We start from the raw sequence: 25434 nt of genomic DNA, 5'->3' as shown, positions 1-25434 counted from the left end.
TTCAATTTCAAAAGAGAGATATGTGACATTTGCCATCTCAATTTTACTTATAGTATCTGTTCGTGCATGCAAATTTTGGTATGAAAGCAATTATTTCGCCAAACTTAGGGATATATTTTTTTTAATCTTATCAATTACATGTTCAGAAAGTGAAATATGCTGCAACTATATTTATGATCTCATACGCCGTGTTTTCAGTAAAGTACTCGATCAGCCAGGCAGATCTCACTAATTTCACAGATAACATCGTGAAGGGAACAAGATGATCATGGTAGATATTTTTTAAATTAATATTTAAAAGGATATTAGACGGTGGCAAGAAGATATGAATTTTTAATAAAGAAACCACAACTTTTAGTTTGCAAGACATGTTTCGACATTCTTATGTCATCTTCAGTTGTAAATGCGATTTTAACGGTTGTACATTTGAATTTATATGAAATTACGTTACAAATTTCATATAAATTCAAATGTACAACCGTTAAAATCGCATTTACAACTGAAGATGACATAAGAATGTCGAAACATGTCTTGCAAACTAAAAGTTGTGGTTTCTTTATTAAGAATTATTGCCACTCTGCTGTCTTTACGTCCTTTTGGTAAGATATGAATTCTGTGTTTGAGTGGCACTGACAATATCTCACACATAAGCAAAGCGAAGGAGTGAGATATTGTTCTTGCCAGAGGGATTTTTTTGGACAATGCTATTATCCTGATACCATTATCTGTCAAAACAATGAAGAAGGTTCCATAACCATGCCTGTTTCTTTAATACATTGAATTGATTATGAGAAAAATAAATTATTTTACCTACGGGCATTGAGACAGAACTTAAAATGAAAAAAGATTCAGTTGTTGACAACAAGCTTGAGATTCTTTAATTAACGGCTGAAAATAGCCAATTCACGCGAAAAGTATCCAGGTGCGAAAATAAAGGATATCTGATGAGGGTGCACCAGAGTGTACTAATCATATCTTATACATGTTCTCTTAGTTGAGGAAGTTTAAAAAAACGCGAAAAGTTGAGAAATTAGGCCAACTAGTAATAAAGAGAAGATACATTTCCATTAACCACACGAAGATCAACACGTGTAAAAACTGTTCAATGTACTTTCAAGATTGCTTGCCTCTGTTAAGCTCTGTTTCGGCATCAAAACTTTCACCACAATTCATCGTATTTATTTCTGCAGACACCATAATTATGCATTATGCTATTAATAGAATCAGCGATAGGAAATACCTTGATCATCTCAGCTGTATGGAAGACGGCTGCCGTTCGCTCTGCTTCGCTTAATGCTTTCATGTACACGAGATCTTTTTAATATGTATGTAGCTGATATGGATGAGGTAAAATCAGGGGATGTATTTTCCTCTAGTTAATTACAGAACTTTCGTCAGATAACTGAATGTTTTTGTTTCTCCGCGCGTATTAATTAAATATTTTTTCCTTTGTCAGTCATCTCATTCTTATTTCCTGGCTAATTCTCTTTTTTTTTTTTTTTTTTTTTTTTAATTGTTACGGATTTAAACCTGACTGTGTTGTTTAACATTGCTCACTTTTTCAGCAATGGAAAATTCAAAATAATTATGTGTCTATCATCTGCCAAAACTTCAAAGGAGGTCGAACATAATACCGAATAGTCATCACTAGATCTCCTTGGGCTGTAATTCGTTTTTTTGTCCAATGTTATATTTCCTCCAAGAAGATCTTTGTAATTGAAAATAAATTCAGATATAAGCGACAATCCTTTGATTCTTAAATAGTAAAAGACAATATTTCGTGTCTTTCGTCAATAGAGGCACGTTTCCCTTGCAGAGCAGCCAGGTGCAAGAACAAAACACATATCATAGAAGTGCACTAGGTGAACCAGTAACAGGAAACATATGCTTTAAATCTCATGTATGTGTTCTTGGTTTAGAATTTTTTTTTTCTGCGATAGCTTTATTTTAGACAGAAACTGCATCTGTCAGGGAAATTCGACCAACACAGCTCTGGTCTAGTTTTAAACTAAATTCCAATACGGAGATCAGCATGCACAATAACTGTTCCATAGCAGAACTCAAGAATACTTGCCTCGATCTCGCTATATTTCAGCATCAAAACGTTTCACCACAATTCCTCGTTTTCATTTGCGCAATTAACATTATACTATTAATAACATCAGCAATTGGAAATACTTCGGTCATCTTAGCAGTATGGAAAACTTCTTCGCTTCGCTCTCCTTGGATGGTTTTTCTCTCTGGACTCGCCACAACTGACTTCGCTGTTGCTGTCTTTGTTCAACTGTCATTTGAAGCTTTCACTCTGATGCTGCTTTTTTCAAACTCTGACATAAATGAGTGTTATTTCGAAATTATATTTAGCACTCTTTGCTACACGGTGTGCGCTGCTTCTTTGATGACCGTTACAGCCATCAGTGTAGATAGGTTCTTAGCAATTCAATATCACTTGAGGTACTCCAGCATCGTAACTGTTCCACGAGTCATCTATATTACTGGTATGATCTGGTTAATGGGTGGATTTTTTGCAACCCTCTTACTATGGGCAGGGAAAAGGGTTTTTCAAATAGTCATGACTTGTGGAATAGCATTTTGCCTCTCTATCTGTACAATTGTGCATTTCCAAATTTATCAAAACGTTCGTCGACATCAACGACAAATCCAAGCACAAGTGCAGGCAGTACAAGATGGGACTGGATTACAGATGGCGCGACTTAAAAAAACAGCTATCAACGCCTTTCTAGTTCATTACTTTCTACTTTTCTGCTATACTCCAGTGTTCATATCGATATTATTAGCCAGAAATTTTGAAAACAGACCTGGTTTTGATTCATGGAATGAGTTTTATAGTCCAATTGTGTGGAATACATCAGCAACTATAGTGTTTATGAATTCGGCTTTCAATCCATTAATCTATTGTTGGCGGCTTCGAGAAATGAGACTCTCTGTAAAAAGAACCTTAAGGAGGATGGTATGCAAGAATTGATTTCGCTCGAAAAAACGTTTTTAGACTGCTTTTCACTGATATGTATTGCATTATTTTCGTAATTTTCCTCAAGAATGTTTTTTCTTCCTACTCCTTGTTCCGAATTTTTGGCAGTTTTAGAGGTTAAATTTTCAGCGGCAGTTGAAAGGTGTTTATTATAAAGGTCATAGCTTGTCAGCCATAACTAGTTTTCTGTTTTTCGACTAATAGGAAACGAACTTTACTTTGGAATAAAGAGTGGTTTCCTGTACATTCTGGATATTTGAGTTTGCACTCGTATTTCTTTGATTGAACAAATGTTGTAAAGTAAAGGGATTGCAGAGAGAGGGTAACTCAAGATGTGACGGTTATGAAAGCCTCATCTAATTTGGTTTTCGATTTTATCACGATATGGGCGTCGTGTGCTCTCATTGCGCCGCGTTCTAGACGTTGCTGACGCCATTACAGCTGGTCCGAATAAATCAACAAGAAGTTTCTTTTGGTCAGGCAACTCAAAATTATTGAATACTGGTAAAATTTGTGTCAGGTTAACAAAAATTAAGAAAAAAACATGCAAAGAAAAATTATGTCGGCTCTTTTAACTAGTCACCTCCACTAATTATTTAATCTACTCCTTTTTGGCCGTATTAGAAAATGATAAACAGATTATGAATTTAGAAAATGCAGTTCTTTGTACGCACGCCTGTAATAATTGAGTATTTTCCCCGCGCCTGTATCTGACTGACCTATTACTTGCGATTGATCTTGACGGCTTCTTTCGACCGACCCCCTTTTCGTCCTTGGCACCTCCCGATAGTTTCTTTACACTTGACAACAAGTGCTGTTTAGAATATACTGTATTTGGAAACGTATTTATGGCATTTCCGATTTTAGATTACATCTGATTCGTCTCTAGAGAAAAAGGTCCTTGCAAGGGCAGAAAAAGTGAGAGAAAAAAGGTATTTTTCATATAGGAAGGAGGAGGGATGTCGTCCCTTAAGGGCTGCGTCCGTTGAGCTGTAGCACAAAAAGCGCAATTGGGCTAATAGCATCAGGTGACCAAATTTGCTCCCATCTGAAACTGGAGAATTTCTGGACGGTGATGAAAGGATACGTTAGTAAACATTTGATCCTACGTACTGCAAAAAGTATTTGAAAGATCAGTGATAAAAACACAGTAGCTGCTCTTTGAAGCAACAAGTCTTTTTTTTTTAAAGTCTGTTCGTTAATCCTCTCAGCTTTTCTCATATATCGTGGCAGATTGTTCTCTTCCCAGGACAGACGATGTCCCCAATTAAATAACCGTGAATATTTTCTTTCCAAAGGGAGGCTAGATTTTGTATTGTCATCGTAGCTCCGGTGAAATAACATTTTTTCATATCTTTGGTGTGATAAAATAAAATAAAAGCTTTAATTTCAATCAATTTTTGTTTACATTTTTGTCACTCTGTTTCTACTTTGGTGAACAGAAATACAAGATTGTAAACATTTTCCGGACGAGGTCTTTGATCTAACCTCAGACGTGCTGTCTACCAGCTCGGCTAGAATTGAGCTTTGTTTGTAAACATGCCGTAATTGAAGTTATTAAAACGGAGAAGAGATGAAAATCCTAAATGAGAAAACGAAATGTTGTTGTTATCGTTTATAGCGCATTTTCCGAGTGCGCCATTCACAGCAATTGAAAACCAGCCGCTCACAACGGAGCATGTTTAAGGGGACGCGTAACCAGTCCCGCCGTCGCCTAAAACATAATATCAGTGTGCAATAAAATGGTCACCATCGCACGATGGCATCTATATCGCTAGAAAAAAGATAATAACTAATCTTTTGAACCGGAGTTGTCGACAGTTATAGTCAAATGCTTATGATCCTATAAGGCAAATGAGGCCAAAATTGTGAACAAGCATTTCCCTTTACTTCTTGATTTCAGTAAATGCTATAAAATCCACTTATATATAGTTGATCTTTCTGCAGACGTCTGTATTGTGTGGAGCGATTCTTGAAAGGGCACATAGATCTGTCGGATTATTTGAAGTCATCTGAGGTTGTGACTTTCCCAAAGGATCCTTAAAGAGCAACACAAAAGCTTTGCGAAACCTGTGAAAAGAAGTATACTTAATGTACATCATCCGTGCATTATGCATCGAATGCTGCACACGATGTAAGGGGATAAATCATTTCTCAAACAATTCCCAGGTATGTCAAATACTGCATACAGCTGAGAATAATAAGTCATATGAGTTTTGGAGATGAAAAATGGGCACTTTTCAAAGAAATGATATTAGAGGACTGTCATCCATTTTTATCAATTCTGAATTGATGTTTCCATGAGCTGAGAGATTCTCCGCTAACTAACTACTGGAGGGCTATCAAAGTCTCACGCATTGATTTTATTATGAAACATTGTAATGTAGTGATTGGTACAATATTCCTACCTCTGAGTCTTAAGTGCATAGATAATAGGATTCGCCATGCCGTTCAAATGCCCGAGGAAATACGCGAGGAAATGAGACCATGTACCATGGATTTTGGAGATATTGTGTAGCAACATCGGTAAAACACCCATCAGGAGAAACGCCATCACAGTTAAACATATCGTCTTCGCAGTTTTCACGTCGTTTTTAAAGCGCTTCCCAATCGAACAAAACGTAGAGATACGTTTGTTGTGTTGGTGCACAGAATACCAAATGTATGCACCCGCGCAGAGCATAATCGTGAACGGAACGAGGTATCCAGGAATGATGAAAAGCCTTCCGAAATTTTTGAAATAGTGTTTCCTGTAAACCAAAACAGGGGCGTCTCCAAGATCAATATCCAAACCCAAAACAAACATTCCATACGTATAGGCAGCGGCAAGAATCCATACCATCAACACAGCTACCTTCGCCTTTTTAACTGACTTCCATGAGTAATACCAAATGCTGTGGACGATGGCTCCAAAGCGGTCCATTGTCATCGCAGTAAGATTGAACACGGTGAGGTACATAAGCAGCACGTACCAAGTCACAATGAACCAAGATGTTGCACGTCCATTTAGATAAGGCACTTTACAGATGTACCACATGATCATGAGAGGCATGTTGGTCACAGCGTTGAGGATGTCGACGACAGCTAAGTTCGCGATCAAAACATTCGTCACTGTTCGTAGAGTCTTAAACCTAATGAGTAAAACACATATCATGCTGTTCCCTATCACGGATCCCACCATAACCAAGGCGATCAACACGATTTGTGAGACCTTGACTGCATCGGTACAAGAAATCGTCTTTGCTTGGACTGACTCTTGCATTGCCGTGCCAACTCACGAGAAACCAATCCAGGTAGTGTAGTCCTTATCTAAAGCTTCATCAAAGACGAAAATAACATCTGGTCAGCCACGAGTCCTTTTCTTTAGATCCCATCGACTTGTTATGCATCTAAATTTATTCAAAGATCACATAGAAAAGACCCTCAGAAAAAGTTTAAAGCCTTTTATGATTCCCTTTGATCTAACCTCAGACGTGCTGTCTACCAGCTCGGCTAGAATTGAGCTTTGTTAACTACGCACGCTACTCCTTATTATCACGAACTACTAATTTGGCAACATTTCGTTAATTTTTTTATTCCCGTTTGTATTGCTCTTGAAGAATTGAAGTCTTATTTGGATTAAACCTGATGAACATTGAATAATGAGGCCTTAACTTCTATTGCAGCGTCTGCAACCTAGACCGAAATTTCCTCGCAGACCATTAACGTACAGAAAACAGCCTATTTAGGGCATTTGCCAAATTACTGAGAGCGTCTTTTACTGGCTAACAGATGCAGCTGCTGAGTATGCTGTTCGTGATTCAAATCGAAATTTGAAGGGAATGGTCTATTAGGAGTTAATATGAATGGTTTTCTACCGCTTCTGCTTGAATTTCCCTGAAATAAAATGGAAGAATTGTTTAAAATGGATTTGCATTAAATCAAACTGTACCTGCAGTTAAACAATATGAACTAGTGAATCATCATCTTATCTCATTTGTAACTTATGTGAGCTTCACGAAAAGGAACAATATTTCACCAACAAACCCGATACCACCATCAGTAGCTGCGGAACGCAAAACCAAGTTGGCGAAGGAAAGATTGATATCCCTATACGGCAAAATTGTGCATAGAGCAATCCTGTGGATATTTGCGTGCAAAATTGAAAGATTGAGGCGGAAGCAGCTCTTTGCGGAACAAGGCATTGAAGCAAATACAAAGAGCCTAATTTTAACACTAAGCATTAGAACGTGATGCTCTTTGAAACTAATTGATATTGGGCACTATGTAGTCACTAAAGGAAAAATTAGTTCACTTTCAAATATTACCAAGAAAAAGTCATTTTCACAGTTTGGCGATCTTGAAATTACAAGAAATGACGTTTATAAGGGTAATACTCCTTAACTTCGCAGTGTTTAATGGAGTATTTTGTTCTTCAGCGTCTATCATTTATTTTATTAGCAAAAAAATTTAAATTTGCATATTGTAACTCAAATTAATGGCATCTCAAGGAAGCTTTATTTATTCTAAATATTATTCACTAGATTTTCCTTATTTATTTCATACTCGATAAAATTTCGTTAGCTTGCAGATAACCGGGGCTCAATTATCCAATATCGCTCTGTTTTGTTATTTTTAGCGCAAAACAAAAAAAAAAGACGAAACAAGCATTGCACCTGCTCCCTTAAAATCTAAAAATTGTATAAATTTCGGTCAGCAATTTCCAGTTTGCATTATCTCGCACATTGATCAGAATGAGTATGGCATGTCACTCTAATTTTTAACCAGTCGATCCGTATTGTCGAAAACAAAACGAATACGGGATCTGCTATAAATGGGCTTCATATATGCCGGAGGTATCAGTGACATTTCGTATTGAAGATATTGTCAAGGTAACACCCATTAAAATATACACATAAATGTGTTTGAGAGGTGCGGTGCTAAAATTATCAATGAAAATAGGAAACATGACGGAGAGCTGATTTTTGAAGTGGCAATTTGCTTCTCTGTTTGTGTTATTCCTTTTTTAATATCCGGCTTGTAGCTCTTTAGGTAAATAATTAAAAGTTGCGAAGAAAAATGGCATGGTTGGAGCCTAAAGTCACACCTACGTATTTCAAGAAACAAATATTTGGTTTGATGCTTAATTTAGTAGAATTTCCTTATTTACCTAAGTAACTGGCTCTTTCTCGGTGTAACAAGCTTTCGGCTGAGTTGGCACTAGGAATAAAAGAAATGGAAAAAAATAGAGCCGTTGAAAATAAAAGTGAGACTAAGCTGCAAATTCCCAAAAATTGCACAATTGAATTGAAAATAACCAAACGATACAATTTAGAGAAACAACATCCTGATAACTTGACTTATTCCTGGTGCTGAACCTTTTCTACTAAAACACATAACGCATTCCATGACTTAATTAAGTGAACTACAACCTGTAAAGAGTGAATTTAAAGCCTTTACTCTTTTTACGAGGAAGTGTTAATAACCTCTCGCAGTCGCCTAGAATGTTCTTTACACGGCTTCGCGATTTTTTAAATAATTTAATGGATCTTTACTACATATCCAAATAATTTTCCTCTTACAAAATGGTTTTGAATAAATTCTGCATTATTGCTAAAAGAGGTTATGATCATTTTCTGAAGGGGAATAGAGCTATAAATAAATTTAACTGACTACAGCTCAAGGAAGGGTTCGACAGCCACATTTTTATTAGTAGCTGCAAAAGAGCATTCTCCCTAAAAACCAAAATGTTTTTATCTTTGAAATAACAGCCGCCATATATTCACCCCCAGCCAACTGTAGCAGCTAACAACAGCCATTTTCTCCACTGTGGCATTCATAACGTTCCGATCGCATGTAAAAGGAGAAGAAATCGTATTTTGCGGAACTTTATTTTTCTTCTTGGGTATAATAAGAACGACTAGCATTCCATTCATAAAAAATACGAACGAATTAAAGGTGTGCATTATACTGGGCAAACATATCAAAGGAAACTCTTGTGGCTTAAAATACATCGTCGTGGGACGTTGCCTGATAGCAATCAAAGAATCAAAATATATTAAAGTACACATGGCAACCAGGTGGACAATCAGACATGGTTTGATGTTACTCTGGTTTACAGATTTAATGAATGTAACCGAATAAGTTACAATTCATAGACCCAGCGTTTCGACACTCCTGTCTGGTGCCATCATCATAGGTGATCTAAACGCTGCAACAAGAGGTCCTTTTATATGATCAATAATTAGCTGCCTTTTTTCTGACGAGGAGTAAATGGGCGTCAGGAAGTAAGCCACCATCATCACGATATAAAGGAGCGTGGGCGGAGTTAATATGCCAAGCTTCCAAACAAGGGCGCCGGTGGTAACGCCGATTAGTGGTGATAATTTTAGACTTATCCCACCCAATTGTATGGTTAGTTAGGCAAGTGTGCTCCGCTAAAGCTGAATTTTCTTTTTTGCAAAAGAAAACCGCTTTCTGATGCTCTTTCAAAAGTGTACCAAACTGACGTTTGGTCTGTCCGATGTATTCGTTGTTACCGTCATTGCAAGGAATAGAATAAATGGCGTCGGTTCGTTGTTCTTTCGAGACAGGATCCTTGGGTTTGTCAAAAATATGCCCCAAGTTTGCAAACAGAATTTATATGCCTTTTTAAATCTTTCAATCACAGCCTCCCTCTGGTCTGTTTCCTCTGGAAATTTAAAATTCCCTCCTCCCCCACACGATTCCTTTGCTTTCAGACTCCAGTCAAAAGAACACCACTCTGCCCTAACCATTTTAGAGTCATTAAAACTGAATGAAACTTTGCTCACTATATCTAAATTGAATTAACCTTAAACTAAATGGAGTGAAATTTAATTAAATCTAATCGCGGAAATGATATTGACCACGGTAATTGATAGTATTACGCCTCGGTCATATCCTAATTCACGAACTTAAAGCACAAAAGGTTTAAGGTTATGTAAAAAAATTTTGGGGATCTTATCCTTTGAAGAGCACTTGAATGTACTTATTCATTTCAATAGACTCTGAGAGACGACTAGGTCATGGTAGGTAAGCCCTTACTTAGACGTAGTATCCAGAGTACTTATGTCCTTTATCCTCGACGACTGCTTTGATTGCGTTTGCTCTGATAATAGTTTAAAACTAGGTGTTTTTTTTTTCGCTCTACTAAGCTTAAATCACGGGGTCATGGTAGGTAAGCCCTTACTTAGAAGTAGTATCCAGAGTACTTATGTCCTTTATCCTCGACGACTGCTTTGATTGCGTTTGCTCTGAAAATAATTTAAAATCTGGTGTTTTTTTTTTCACGGAATCGTTAAGTAACTTCATGTAAAGATTCCGAATAAACAGGTTTCAGAGAACAACTGGATATAAATCAAGGTTATTCATAGTTATAACTGTTGCATAACGTACTCGTTGAGAACAAAGGTGTAGCCATCACAACGCTATCATGACTCATTTGCAGGGAAAGAGCTGAGTAAAGAACAGACTATAGGTTCCAATCTATGTATATTTTTATCTTTTTGACTGTCTCAATTGCATCTCAAGCCTTACAACTTTAGGTCATTCGTTTTCCCGTTAAGAGGTGTTGTATCTCCCATAGAACAGACACCATAGTGTCCTGGTTGAAAGAAAAAAAGGCTTTGCTTTTAAGGAGATCAACGAATTAAGGCTTTATCACCGATCACATTCTTACTTGGAACTTACAGATCGATAAGATTACAAGAAAGGGTAACTCAGGGTTAGGATTATTCACAGGTACTTGTAGAGACCTGTCAGAGACCTTGTGCTGCATCTTTGTTAAGAAGCAAATACATGTAGAAAACAGCTCAGTAGCCTGGTCCCCCAGCTATTAGCAACAATTCAAGACTGGATTAAGTACAAGTGTCAGCAAATTCATCCTGAGATACGCAGACCGTTTATAACTTTTGTAACTGTTGCAAAACGTACTCGTTGAAAAATAATGGTACCTATGCGTGTTTTCACACAGCCTTTAGAGGTTTCTACATTAATTTTCTTTCAGACAAGGAACTTTACTGTAGGCTGATAAGCTTTTTCCATGGACGAACTTCGGCTTGAAAAATGTTTCAAACTTAAGCAAATTTTAAATGATTGTTCATATGTGGAATTCCCTTATTCTTTACGCTCGAGTCTTTCGATGAATCTAGAGTAAGGAACCTTTTACTGAGCCCGCAATTAGCTCTTTCGTAGAATTTTGTCTCTTATGGCTATTTTTACTGCTATTGTATTGTTTTCTTATTTCTCAGCTGGGTTGAGAGTGATATCCTTAATGGATTAAGACTCTCTTAGTGGCCATTTAGGCTGTCATACCACTAAATTTCAATAAATTATCACCCTTATCACTTTTTTGTCATGAAATTCTTAATCACTGTTAATTAAATGTGGAAACTTAATATTACGCCGAAAAGTCACCGGATATGCTGAGGACAATTTTTTACCTGTCAAGTTCTGGCAACCTCAGCACAACTGTACTCAGTTAAACTCACATCTTCCAAAGAACATTAGTAGACTTTTCAAATGAACACTTAAATAGAGCTATTCCTTTGAGCAATTAACTATTGTGGCCATTTACGGGCTTCTGAGAGCGAATGGTCCATGTATGATAAGCCCTTCACGCAATATGTAATATCAAGGGATCCGTCATTATCCTCGAAGGCTCCTTCGGGTTGATTCTTGAAAGACAATACTTTAACATCAGGTGTTTTTCACTCTACCAAGCTTGAATGATCAAACTCACGAAATAAATTTACAAAACTTCCCGAAAAAAGTGAGGAATCAGTGACCAAATGAGTTCTGAAATGACGAAAAATTATGGCCAACCATGACATCAGCTTTCTCGTTAACACCCGAGTTTCTTAATGAAAAATCGCTTTTCTTAAATGGGACTAAGTGTAGAGCAAAACAAAGGTTTCAATTAAGGACTTTTTTAAAAACTTTACTCGCTTCATACGCTGTGCAACTTATGGTTAACTGGTTCTCTTCTTACGTGTTGTTGTGAAGAACGGATTACAGAGGTTCCTGGTTGATAGTAAAGGTTTTGCCTGGTGTACTATACCATCCGGCCCTCCGCGAGAATCTATTTTGGGAGCCTCTCTCTTTTTGTATATGCAAATGCAGTGCTGAAAACTAGACGGAGAGAGCTCATTAAACCGGACCTAAGCTTAGTGTCTATCCCAATGACTGCTTAACTTTTCGGAGACGATCTGTCTAAGCAAGTCAAAGATATCTCCGATGTAAACCGTGCTGGCTGGATAGTGACGTCTACCGCGTATCACAAAAGAGTTCAGAGCCACTCTCTTTTTGGATATAAATCTCAATCCTCTGGGGGAAGAGGAAAGTTCTTCCTTGATAGGGGAAAAATGACGCATTTTTAAGGCTGGCGACCGACCGCAAGTCTCGGTCCTGTCTCTCAGAGTTCAGATTACCCCAGGCTAAAGGGTCAAAGTGAACCCTGATTCTGCAGTCTACTAGAGGTAAGTTCAAATATTAACTGCATGGAACCAGATTTCACGCCAGCAGGTAGACTTAAATATTTCCTTCCTGAATGGCGAGAATTGACATCTGACCCACACATTCCCCAGACAGTCAAAGGTTTTAACGTTGAGTTTCTTGACCGCTCCTTACACAAGAGTTCTCCAAAGGAAATTCCGTTTAATCCGCACAATAAAGTAGGTTTTCTGTTATACACAGAAAAGTAAATTGTCATACCAAGTCACCAATTGACATTCTTGGGATTTATCTTAAACTCGCTCAACAAGACAACTCAGGCCTCTAGTCAAGAAGTCTCAGAAGTGATAGGCGTAATGGTTTCTGTATTCCCTGGGGTTAACTGTGCCCAGCTCCTTTTATAGAAGCCTACAAATAGATAAAATCAAAGCTTTGAAAGAAAACAACGGCAATTTCAGTTCACTGATGGTGTTGAACTCAGACGGTGGTTCAACAATATATCAGAAATTCAATCAAGTCTGTATCAGGTGGGAATCCCACACTTTCCATATACTAAGATGCCTCAAAAGAAAGGTGGGGAGCAGTGTGCAATGCAGACCAAACAGATGGTCAATGGACTGAATATGAGTCTCAGCGTTACATTAATGAGTTTGAAACACTAGCTGCTCTTTTTGCACTGCCACCGTTCTACTTCTCTGTGACAAACCGTCATGTTAACATTTACATAGATGATATCACTCCAGTAGCCCTTGTTAATTCGATTGCAATTTTTGGGTCGCAATGAGATTGCACGTGAGATTTGTACCTGATGAATTGCTAGAAACCTGTAGGTAACCATTGTGGACGAGGGGAAAGGTACAAGTCAGTACTAATCCTACCAAAAAAGATGGCTTAACTTCTTCGTAAAGAAGAGTTTAGTTCAGATTGTTTCTCTTTAGGCCAAGTTATAGAATTTTTACTGATGTTATTTAATGATGGGCTTAGCTACAGTAGCATTAACACTGCCCGCTCAGCACTTACATCTACACTCCCCTCAATACGTGGATTTCCACCTCATAGTCATTAGGTTTCGTAGGGGAGTATTGGAATCTCACCCTGCCATGGCTCGATATACTGCAGTGTGCGATGTAAACCAAGTTCTAGATTGTCTGGAGAGTCTGTCTCCCGTATATGACATTTTATTTTAATCTATGAAAGATAATAGAAAATTAGTTTTAGCCAAGTGCCTTGCCTGCTCAAGAAAAGTAAAATGCTCGCCCTGACAAAAAGAACTTAAAAGGCCACTTAGAGGCAACAGCCTTGAAAACGTTATAAAGTATTCTGGTCCGAACGCAATCAGAATACGGAAAAATAGTCTGGTCACTCTAAAACATAAGAAAACATTTAAAGGCTAGTAAAACCATTTCATTCTGAAATCAGGTAGCTGTTACTAGAATTATTTCTCTTAAATATTCGCTCTATATTTAAATATAGAGTAGTTAATCTTTTAATATAACTGAAGCTATCTTACATGTATCTGTAAAATTACACTACTAGTGGCTAGTTTTGTGGGAATAAATTGTTCTCATGTAGGTTAGGTTACAAGCAATTTTTCTTATCTTCTCACCCCTTATCTTCTGGGGTACTTCATTTAAAAACATTTTGAGTTCGTTGCTTTGTGCCATTATTGTTATTACTATCAATCATCATCAAGTTAATTAACGTTGTTGTCTCTACTTCTATTTCAATGCATTTGTAAAACTAAATGCTTCTTCACTGAAGAACAGCCAAAATCCTTATCACAATTGTGGGGTTACTTTCCTTTTCCCCCCTGCTCAAAGTTGATGACAGAAAAATTGGATTTTATGAAAAAATATTGGGAGGGTAAAGGCATGTTTCAACAAAACAAAACGAGGGTTGGAAAATTCATCATGAGATTTAGAGTTTTGTGTCCTCAATGTCAGTTTCTTCCGTCTTTAAGGTCCAATTACTTGCCGTTGAGCTAAGGTTGTTGAGGATCCGCGAATTCATATTGGGTTCCGACTTGCCATGTGGTTCCTTTAATAAGAGTACTAGAGCTCTGCGGAACCTGTTGACATATAAATAAAGAAACTGTTTTTACATAAAGCGGCTTAGAAACGGGCAAAATTTGGCAGTGCAATTGAAAGCCATTTTTTTGCTAATTGAAATTCCTTTTTCTTTTTTTTTTCCGCATCGTTCTTGTTGTCGTCATCTTCTGGTTCTTATAATCCCCTACTGCTGTTCATTGTCAGTTTAGAAGTGAAGAATACACCAAACGCAAAACTGAAAGTAAGGACAGTTTAGAATAAAGGTATCTTCTTCCGCTTTTGCCAAAACAGGATTCGTCAATGTAAACACAGATTGACAAAAAGATTTAATTTTGCAAGAGTCTTCGTAAAGATAAGAATCAAGTGTCTTCCCAAAATTCCTTGAGCCACCGCTTAGCCCCATACCCCACAGACTGAACTTACCTTGGAGCCTTTAAAGCATAAATGATCGGATTCACCATGCAGTTCAATTTCATGAGAAAGAATGCGAGGAAGTGAGGCCAGCTACCATGGCTTCTCGCTATGTTGTGTAATAACATTGGTATCACATTCATACAGAAAAACGCCAACACTGTTACACCAACTGTCTTCGCGGTCTTCACGTCGTTTTCGATTTGAATGTTTACGGAGAAGAAAGTCAACAAACGCTTTTTTTGACTACGCACCTTAACCCAAATGGCCACTCCCAAAGTGAGCATTAAAAAGAATGGAACCAAAATTCCAGGGATGATGAAGTGTCTCCCGAAAATTTCTAAGTAGGTCGTCCTGTAAAGCAGCACCGGAGCGTCGCCTAAATCAATATCCAATCCAATTGTAAACATGCCATATGTGTATAAGGCCGCGAAAAGCCATACAAACAGTACCGCTACCTTGGCTTTTTTCTTTGTTTTCCATACATGGTAATGTAAACCGTGCACAATAGCCCCAAAACGGTCCATCGCCAGCACTGTTAGGTTGAACACGGTAAGGTATACAAAAAATACATACCATGTGACCAGTATCCAGGAGATTAAACGACCCTTAAGGAAGGGCACTTTACAAATGTACCACAAGATGAAAAGAGGCATGTTAGTTAGTGCATTGAGAATGTTAACAGCAGCTAAGTTAGCGATGAGGATGTTGGGCACTGTTCTCAAAGTTTTAAATCTGATAAGTAAGAGACAAATTATGCCGTTTCCAACTATAGATAAAATCATGACTATAGCAATCATGAGGATATTTGAAATTTTTTTCGAATCACGACATGAATGTAACTGAAAAGTTTCATTCATCATTTAAGACTGTCCGTGCAGGTTAAACCCCGCCAACCATAAAACTGCAAAGGATGATAACCTCGCCCTCGATCTTCACATCTGAGGTTGCCTTGACTACTCTTGGGATATTTTCTTTCTGATTTGATGCTCTCTAAAACCAAAAAAATGAGAAAATCAGCTGTTGGATTATCAAACAAAAGAGCTTATTTCAAACGGTTTTAGTTTTCGACCTTCAGTTGCAACGTTTGCTCACAATTATATCAGAAACAGAAAGAGGGCTAAAGGAAGACACGCATTGTTGTCAACTTTTGAGAATATAGCGCAGAACGTATTACGTTTAATACAAAAAGTGACATTCCAGTTGCTTTTCCCCATTACTTGTGTACAGAATTACAATTAGCATGATCGTCAGGTGAAGAAATTAAATTTATTTTTGCCGCAGCTTCAGTAAAATATAAATCTTGCTAACTACCTGACAACAATTGTATTTATTACTAAAGGTTTTAATTGTTTGCTTTAAAGAGGATAAAGGGTAGTTATATTCTAACCCCCCTTCCCGAACTAAGTTATGGAGTGACTCCCGCTGAGGCAATCTCGCGGAATTGCAATTGTCAGAATAGTACATCTATTTGTTTTGAACAACATACTTACAATATGAAAAAACAGAGGAATCCTTCTTAAGAAAAGAAATGTATCATCACATATCCGATGTTAAACGAACGTGCTGACTTTTTTCTCTTAATTCATGCAGTGATGTACCATAACTATCCGATTTTAAACGAACGTGCTGACTTTTTCCTCTTAATTCATGCAGTGATGTACCATAATTAGACTTGAACTTGGTGAGAATGGTTGACGAATTTCTTTTTCCACTTAATGTCCTGAGTCAATATAGATAGTTCATAAAAGAAGTCCTCTTCAGAGCCAAACGTGGGCGATCACCTTTTTCGTTTCCTTGTTTAGTCTGTTTCTGCCTTTTTCTCCCTAATATTGGCTTGAAAAGATTCATTTCGCACATTAGATGTCAATGCTTTTAGGGGCAGGCGAGAGGTAAACACCACATTCTCGATGAGATATGCGACCATGGTTGAATTAAAATTATCTCAGATCGTTCGAAAGGTAGGCTGTTCGCATTAAAAATTTATTTGAATTCGTTTCCCTGCGTATCTTGATTTCATTTGTGAGATTGCCTCGGCCGAAAGGCGCCTTTTCGTACTACCGTAGACATGACATGATGAATGATAGAAGTGTTACTAGTTGTATTTCTGTCAAGCATCCACCTTCGTCGCTTTTCAAAACTTCTCATGGGGCTACGCTCTTGCACCCAATTTAACTTGAATTATCAGAGAGCCAAACAACTCAAAGAACAGTTCTCTTATACAAAAAGGGTTGTAACTAATCAAAGGAAAAAAAGTCAAAACAACTCTAAAAAATGCCCTTTAAATATTAATGTTTACTTCTTGGCTTACATGGAATTAATTTTCCCTGAAGGTGTTTTGTGCACAACATACCATAGTCTCAACTACTTTCGTTCTTTCTTCAAAGTAACGTATTAATTAAGGGAAAATAATCAGGACTGGTTTCTGCGAAATGTTTTTCAGTAAATGCAATATAAATACATTCGACACTGCGGTTACATTATTTCGGTTTCAATTCTTGGTCTATAACGTTTCTTGTGTTGTGCAATCGAAAATACGGTATGGTAAAAATGACACTAAGAAATTTGCCTCCGGTAAAGTTTAAAACAACGCCATATTGGCGAGGCAAAGACCGTGAGAGGCGGACGGCAACAGTAAGTTAAAAGTTCCCACTCCTAATGCTTACTATGATTAGCACAATTTGGTTTGGAATGCTGAAGCCGCGATCGCATGGTCGATTCATTTGCGTCAAAGCGGCTTAGAGTTTGTTTTATTCTTCTTTCAGTTGCCGTCCGCGTCTCAAGTACTTCTCTGCTTGAGTTCTTTTATTGTAACATCCCACTATTATATTTGAAAAAAATTTTGCTTGTTTACTCTGAGAAAATTTAAAATGTAAAAAGAGGTACTTTACTTACTTCATCTTTCATCTTTATTCCTACACTTGAACGCCACACTAGACAGTAGAAACCTTAACATTTCCAGTGCAACTGATCTCGTACAACGTCTTCCGCCTTAAATTATATGATCATCTGGATCTTTATTCAAGAAGAAGAAAGTTAGTGACGGAGCGGTTACAAAGTTTTAATTTTCTTTTAAAAGTGACTTATTTTTTCTTTAATGGATAGGTGCCAAAACTTAAGAACATCTGCGTGGTTCACAGAGAGCTTCATGCTTTGAAAACTTCAAGTGATAAGAAGTGCAGGATGAAAGGCAAAGAGGTTTGTGAATTGTCTCGGCGAGACAGTTGAAGAGATAAGACAGGATTTTCAAAGAAGTAAGAAAAATTGACTCTCCTGTTTCTCATCCAATCGTTTACAAGTTTTACTGATAATTATTAGCATGTGTAAATAAAGCCTGAAAGTTAATATTGCCACAAGCTGAAATTAATATTCATAACGTGGTAGCAGAAGGAAAATTTTTTAAGATGCTAATTCAAGGAAAGAGTTCATTACGGACCCTTATTCGCCTCTATAGAAACCTGTGTCAAACAGAAATGTTACTTTTAATTGCTAAGGTAACCTTGGGAAAACCTCTAGATTATGGATCAAAAGTAAATATATACGATCTAATTCGTCTAATATGATTTTCTTTTTAAAGGTTTGCATAATGAGCTCTATCCCAGTAACAACTCGACTCAGTCATTGTCACATTTAATATGATTAATGAACGTCGAAATAATCTTTTAAAAGTATCATTGCTGTACGATATAGAAAACACAGTGCGCAATGAGAATTTATCATCATGATTTAAACAGATGAGATCTGGGGGTTAAACACATCCACTTTCGATGTGAAATTCCTCGTTGTGGGGCTGAGATACCATCCGATTCTTGTGTGGCTGGGACTTTCCCTGTTCTTAAAGTTATGAATCTGATAGGTAGGAGGCAAGTTCTTCCTTTTCAAACTAATATAGTTATCTATAAAAATGACGATTTTAACGGAATTTCGTTATTTGTATTTTTTTCTGAAATAAAAAGATATTTCGCCAAAAAAGTAAACAGTGATTTTAGTTATAGCCTAGCCTATCTAACATTAAAATAGGAAAGACATCGAATTTTCCATCCTTGCCGCAATATGTTTAATTTTTACAGACAATTGCTCTTAAACGTCCGGCAGTTCGATATTTCCCATATTCCTCTTCGAAATCCAAAAAATATTTACAATCTTCAAGCGCTTTCAGGTGACCTGAAATTTCGAACTTGATATTTATCGCTAACCCTGTATACAGAGTACGAAGCCATCCAAGCGCTTGACACTTAGAAACTTTTCAATGACACGGCTGGACACGGTCCTCAAATAACTCTACATTTCTCTTTGAAATATACCGATTTTTCCTTGAAAAATATTCTACCTTCATTTACAATCCTCATAAAAAATTCTCACTGGACACTAGCAGACACGGTCTTCTAATAACTAAACGTCCGGAAGTCTGATATTTTTCCATATTTCTCTTTGAAAAATACCAATTTCTATTGGAAAATATTTTAACTTTATTTAGAATCCTCAAGCGCTTCTAGAAACTGAAAAAATTCGAACGTTGTCCTTTTCGCCGACTCTGTTCACAGTGTGCGAGGAGATCCAAGCGTGACACTTCAAAAAATTTTCTTCGGATTCTACCGGACAAATTTCAAAATACTGCAAAATGACGAACGGCGAATATATTTATCGTAAAACAGTTGACTATTTCTCCAGAATGGCTCTTGAGAAAGACGATTTCAGAAGGTTTTCAGTAATCTGGGTATTTCGTGTTACAGGAAATTGGTTCGAGGCGCGCGTTTTAAAACGATGAAGCTAAGATCAGCAACTTGGGGCTTATTAATGCTCAAACACTTCCTTAAACACACTCATTGATAAATTACATGTATTAGTTAAGCAGGCAATACACTACGCGATTTTATTCGCTGAAAACAGCGAATTTAATCACCGGCAAAAATTGACAATATCTGACATGACAGATACTGACGATTTTGGATGACGATCGGCGAAAATCGCAATAGGGCACAACTGGTGACAGACAAATTCGGCTAACTCGCGCGTGAGATTGAATTGGGTGTTTACATTGCGTGAAAACGAGGTTCACTTTGGTTTATAATTTGGTTTTATCAAACGAGTCGATAATAAAAGTGAATTAACTACGACAAAAGAATAAAAAGCTGACGTTTCGAGTCCTAACCCTTCACTCTGACGAACGACTAACCCTCGAAACGTCAGCTCTTATATTCCCTTACGGTGGTTAATTAACTTTATCAACTCGTTTGATGAAGCCAAATTATTTTCATATATCTCCACCGACGCAGCATTATAGTTTCTTTAAAATTAAAAAAATTGGTTTCTTTCAAAATGGCAGCCGCTTGTACTTGTTTTGTAAATCACCTGGGTTGCTGCGGTAGCTTATTCACAAAAACAGCAGACCTGGTCGAAATCCTTTAGAAATGTTCCAAAAATTTAGTCCAACAACTCGGTCTTTGAGGCTTCAGCAAAGCAGAAAAAGAATGCTGGCGAGAAAAGCTTTAAGTTTTTCAAGGGTATGTTTCCGATATTTACGCTTGTCAGCAGTCAGAGGATTTCTACGCTAAAGCACATCACTATAGATCTTTAAGGAAAAGCGAAGAACCTCGTTTTTACTTCTTTGACTGTTCGTCTAAAGGAGGTCGCGGTGGACATTGCAATCACATGTATTCGCATTACTGTTCCAGTTAAATGATTATTCATGGTTTAACATTGAAGACATCCTGAGCGATGCAACTTGTACAAGTCTTCCTCAATCTTGGCATATTCCAAGAGCAACCTCTATCTGCCCTTTGCCAGGTTTGAGGACCCATTATGCCTGGTCATAAACGGACCGAGATGGGGAAAGGTCAAGAGATCCTGAAAGAAGCAAACTCTACGAGCCAGTTGCTTTAAGATGTGGCATACAAAGACAAAATGTGATGAAACAGGTCGTTCACCTGAGCCAGAGGAAAAGCTCCCTCCATTTCCCTATTTGTTGAGTGATCAAGACCAGTTTTATGAGTAAACACGGTGTTAGGAATCTTACTCTTAGGCGCTTGCCTTGGATATCAGCTCCAAGATCATGGTCGACACAACCTTTTTTACCAATTCACCAGGGTATCGCTCCTCAAGAGAATTAAGTCCCTAAATGTCTTCCAGACATTCCAAAAGTTCATGAGGCACTCTTTGATATAGATGAAATTCGAGTTTTAAACCATACTGATTTAGTTCCCTTTTTATATAACATGTACTTCTGGACTTAAAGGAAGCTCAAGCTTTGGAAAGGAGAACAGTCTTTTAGGGTAAACAGCTGAATGGATTGATCAACACAACTATAGACTCACAACCTCCAATTTTGGTAAAGTCTTTTTCAGCGTTCAAAAGCCATATGAATCGATGCTAAAAAGTATGTTTGACACAAAAGATTTGGCCAATGTGAAAGCTATTTCACATGGCAAGGCAAAAGAGAAACTTTAAACTTGCGAGAACAATTTATGCCAGAAATTGCTTAGCAAGTACCCGTTTTTATGATATTTGATGCTGGACTATCAGGTCATCCAACGTACCCGTATCTTAGAAAAGGCTCTGGAAAGGTGTTTGACCCATCCACAGATTCTCAATATGGTTTCCTTGAAATAAAGTTTCGAAAAAAGGGAAACATTAGAGCAAGCAGGTGCTGATCCAAACTTCTATGTTGCAAGGATATTTTAACTCAAGAAAGAGCACTCGTTTGGTTATTATACTCAACTACAGGGACAGTTGGCCCATATGGATTTAAAGTGGTGTGATTTTTGAATTTATGTGTCAGTCTCTAATGAAATGTGTACTGATAGAATTTCTTATGAAACAAACTACTGGGTAAATCAGCTCTTGCCAATACAATCCAATTCTACCTGCATCTTGTACCACAATTCTTTCTTGGTTGGGCGATGAGAGTGAACAGTTGTGATAATACGGAAGATGTCATTCTTGTAGATACAATTCAAACAACTCAAAACTTATTGTTCTGAGGGTTGGCCAGAAAAACCTCAGCTCCCTGGTCCACATAAAGTGTTCTGGCCCGAGAAAAATGACTTCACAGCACAACATGGCCTAATGAGGAAGGGAAACCTACTGGTTGTCCCCCTGTCCATGAGAATAGATGTCCTAGACAGGTTACAGGATGCTCACCATGGCATTAAAAAATGCTGTAAGCTGACCTATTCGAGTTAAAAAGTCATCCTACCTGCTTTTCATAGACTATTTTTCTCGTTACCTAGAGGTGGCGAAACTTTCAAATACTACTTCGCCGGGTGTGACAGCACACCTCCAGTCTATGTTGGCAAGACATGGTATCCCTAAAGAACTCATCTCCGACAATGGGCCTCAATTTTCATCAACCTCATTATCCAAATTTGCCGAAGACTATGACATCCTTTCTAGCCCCCGATACCCGATACCTTCGACCCTTACAAAGCACTGATGGCTTATCGTGCCACACCCCTCGAAAGCGGCCTAAGTCCGGCAGAACTGCTAATGGGAAGGAAGATCCGCACTAGAATCCTCACCTCACCAAATAATCTGAAACCCTCTTGGCCATACCTTGAGCAGTTTAGAGAGAAAGACGCTTCTCTAAAAGGAAGACAGAGGAGAGACTTTGACAGGCGTCATTCTGCAAAGATCCTCCTGGATCTCCTCCCCGGTGGACGCGTTTGGTTGCTGACAAAAAAGTTGAAGGTACTCTGGTAGAAAAGGCTGGCCCCCCACGTTCTTACACAGCTGAAACTCCCAAAGGGCAACTGAGGAGAAACAGACGCCATCTTAGTGGTCTCCCTGAAGCACCTAATACAGATACCTGCACCACACTTAGCTCGTCTTCACCTGATGCTCAGACTGCTAGGAGCCCTGCGCCAACTGCCCTAGCTACAGCTACCTCAATGCCTGTAACCCCAAGGAGGACCACCCAGAGTGGTCGTGAAGTAAGACCCCCGGAGCGTTTCAAAAACTTATGACTGTGAACCTAAGCGTTCATCTTGTGTTATGACGTTTCAGAACTTTGACCAGTTGATACAAATATTTTTCAGTTTATGACTTTTGAGCTGATTTTATGTGGGCATCGATTATGTGACCATTGATTATCTAGGATGTAGTTTATTTCTTACTCGAGGGGAGAAGCGGTGTAATTGGTTACGTAATGTTATTTCCCAGTAGCCTTTAGGGCATGGGGGAGACACCTCGTGGTCGACCCGGTAATGTTTTATAGTTGCCTGATTAAAGCGTTGTGTTACTGTACTTATCTGTTTTTTTTTTATGGCCCGATAACACCACAGCAAGCAATGGGTTCTGGAAATAAGAGAGAAGACATGCAACTGACCATATTTGACTAATGCTACCACACATAGTTACAGGAGTTATGGAGTGAAATTTGCGAAATTTAGGGAGGAATATTTAGTTTCAGATCAAGTTTTTTCAAGTCATTGTGTATATCAAACCACTTGTCTGCAATTATGGTTCCCCCTTTTTACTTCATCCAGCAATTAGTTTCTGTCCTAGAATTTCTAAGAATTCAGATCTTTCCACAATTTGTTTATCACTAATAGGACCCTCAAAAAGCTGAGAGATAGATAAATATAATTTCCCCTTTAGCATCAACACCAAGGAGGCAGTTTAAGGTAGTGTGAGATTTGGATGTGCTGTAAGTCTCACTGTGTTTCTGAAGAGCACTAGGAACTTGAATGTTTAGTTCTGTAGCGTCAATGATCACAGTGTTATTTGGATACTATTCCATGAACACTCTAGGTTAATTATTTCAAAATTAAGTCGCTTGGGGCTATATCTTGATACTTCCAGGTGTCACATACGAATAGTTAATCCAGGTAAGGAATATGTTTTCTACTGTGCTCTCTGTGACACAAAAGCTTTCTGCAAGGTCGATAGTTGATAAGCCCATTCTCAGTTTCATCAGAACAAGAGGGAATCCATCCCCCATTGACTTTTATGGGTAGAAGGACGTGTAACAGTTGTGTTGTCCAGGTCTTTATCTCCACCGATTTCATCTTGATCATAAGTACCACCCTCAAATAGTTTCTCTGTGTCAACGACACTGGATTTTCTTGTAGTAATATCCCAGTAAATCAGTATTTTTCTCTCTAGATCAGGCAACACAAATTGTAACTCATGAATTCGCCATGACTGTAACTCCACAACTTCTCCTCTTTCTTTGGAGTTGTACATCTAGAAATAAGGTGGTATACAGAACGTTTATGTAAACAGGGAATTCTTAGTTGGTCATCCAATTTGCTACAGATATAATCCTCCTTATATGTAATCCTCCTGACGTTCTGAGCGAAATTAAAGAATTGCGAGCCTAAATCACAAAAATTTGGAGCTGCATGCACTGTTCGCAAAGTACAAATACCTCGAATACCTTGCAAGACTTGCTGCTACAAAGAAAGATAACCAAGCCTTACAGCATGAGTTACATGCCATCACAGTTCGCTGCCTCGAGCCACAGAAGGAATTAATAGCTACTCGAGAGGAAAGAGATTCACTCAAACTATCACTCCAAATAGTTTCCAAATAATTCTATAAAAACCCATCGGTCACACAACCTCATAACAACCGTGTCGTTACGGAGCCCTAAGATGATTCTATTTTGGTTGGAAAAAAGAAGACCGGTGAGCTAAGGAATCTGCCTACGACAGACACAAAGGTTAATAGGAGACGTTCGCAAGCGAAAACTTCGCCAGCAAGCCAACCAGATACTGCACGAACAGATACAAATACAGATGATGGAGCCAGGACTACACAACGCAAGCAAAGAGAAGTTTTCATATTAGAAGACTCCATCTTGAAGAATCTACAAGGGGGTAAAATATCCGGTACTGCTAAAGTAAAAATTTCTTTATTTCCAGGTTGTTCTATGCAGGACATGAGAGACCATATTAAATCTATATCACGGGAAAACCCGGACGAAATTGTAATCCATGTTGGCACCAACAGTCTTTGACCTTTAGCGACTTCCTTGCGTCATTGTGGTGAGGAAATTGTTAATTTAACCCACATGATAAACGAAGAATCTTCAGCTGAACTGACGACATCAGACCTTGTTTCAAGATCTGACAACGAGAATCAGGCCTTAAAGTATCTAGTGTAGACAAGATACTAGGAAAATTCTGCAACCAGAATTTCTGGGGATATGTCGACCATTCAAATATCTCTGTCGATCACGACCTGAATAGAGTGGTCTCCTCTTGAACACCAGAGGAACTGCTCGTCTGGCGTCAAACTTTATTGAGTATCTAAGAGGAGATTAGAATATTGCCGAGTGGGAATCTAATGAGTGTATGCCTTCCAGGGAGTCCTGCGGCAATAAGGGTAAACCATCGAAACCGGAATTTAATGCATTTGGTCGTTGTTTTGTTATGGCATCACTTATTATAAATAGTTTACTCGCCCATATTGACGACCTTAAGATATTTATGAGTAGTTCAAAATTCGATGTATTAGCGATCAATGAGACCGAGCCTGATAGTTACATTAGTGATTCAGAAATAAATCTAACGGTATTTGACGTCGCTAGAA

General features: G+C 38.0%; 3 protein-coding genes, 2 long non-coding RNA genes and 1 pseudogene across 7 annotated transcripts; 4 read left to right on the top strand and 2 right to left on the bottom strand.

The window, feature by feature from the left end:
• Nucleotides 1–2029: 2029 nt before the first annotated feature.
• Nucleotides 2030–2986, top strand: LOC113675926 (melanocortin receptor 3). Its single transcript, XM_027192538.2, has one exon. It carries the CDS (start codon nucleotides 2033–2035, stop codon nucleotides 2984–2986), a length of 954 nt encoding a protein of 317 aa, XP_027048339.2. The 5' UTR covers nucleotides 2030–2032.
• A 1804-nt stretch (nucleotides 2987–4790) lies between these two features.
• Nucleotides 4791–6254, bottom strand: LOC149041590 (kappa-type opioid receptor-like). 2 transcript variants are annotated; one of them, XM_027192290.2, is made up of 2 exons: nucleotides 5401–6254; nucleotides 4791–5062 (listed from the first exon to the last, which is right to left on the bottom strand). In XM_027192290.2, the coding sequence occupies exons 1-2, from the start codon at nucleotides 6252–6254 to the stop codon at nucleotides 4915–4917; spliced, it is 1002 nt and encodes a 333-aa protein (XP_027048091.2). In that variant the 3' UTR covers nucleotides 4791–4914. The 2 variants fall into 2 exon arrangements, with proteins under 2 accessions (XP_027048091.2, XP_089070836.1); XM_089214710.1 differs by having other exon boundaries at nucleotides 4862–5031.
• On the top strand, nucleotides 6146–6934 carry LOC149041589 (uncharacterized). The gene is made up of 2 exons (XR_016189200.1): nucleotides 6146–6285; nucleotides 6658–6934. It is a non-coding gene; the product is annotated as an uncharacterized LOC149041589 (long non-coding RNA).
• A 6460-nt stretch (nucleotides 6935–13394) lies between these two features.
• LOC113675688 (trace amine-associated receptor 13c) lies at nucleotides 13395–18013 on the bottom strand. Of its 2 annotated transcripts, none has more exons than XM_027192298.2 (3): nucleotides 17797–18013; nucleotides 14914–15894; nucleotides 13395–14510 (listed from the first exon to the last, which is right to left on the bottom strand). In XM_027192298.2, the coding sequence occupies exons 2-3, from the start codon at nucleotides 15762–15764 to the stop codon at nucleotides 14360–14362; spliced, it is 1002 nt and encodes a 333-aa protein (XP_027048099.2). In that variant the 5' UTR covers nucleotides 15765–15894; nucleotides 17797–18013; the 3' UTR covers nucleotides 13395–14359. The 2 variants fall into 2 exon arrangements, with proteins under 2 accessions (XP_027048099.2, XP_089069885.1); XM_089213759.1 differs by lacking the exon at nucleotides 17797–18013 and adding an exon at nucleotides 16395–17097.
• LOC113675939 (uncharacterized) lies at nucleotides 17188–18873 on the top strand. Its single transcript, XR_016188901.1, has 2 exons — nucleotides 17188–17535; nucleotides 18007–18873. It is a non-coding gene; the product is annotated as an uncharacterized LOC113675939 (long non-coding RNA).
• Nucleotides 18874–23071: 4198 nt separating this feature from the next.
• LOC149041588 (uncharacterized) lies at nucleotides 23072–25429 on the top strand (annotated as a pseudogene).
• The last annotated feature ends 5 nt before the right edge of the window (nucleotides 25430–25434 follow it).

The sequence above is a fragment of the Pocillopora damicornis genome, chromosome 8, assembly GCF_964200805.1.
Source record: "Pocillopora damicornis chromosome 8, jaPocDami1.2, whole genome shotgun sequence".
NCBI lineage: Eukaryota > Metazoa > Cnidaria > Anthozoa > Scleractinia > Pocilloporidae > Pocillopora > Pocillopora damicornis.
Note: the sequence above shows the minus strand (reverse complement) of the source record. Positions and strands in the feature narration are given on the sequence as shown.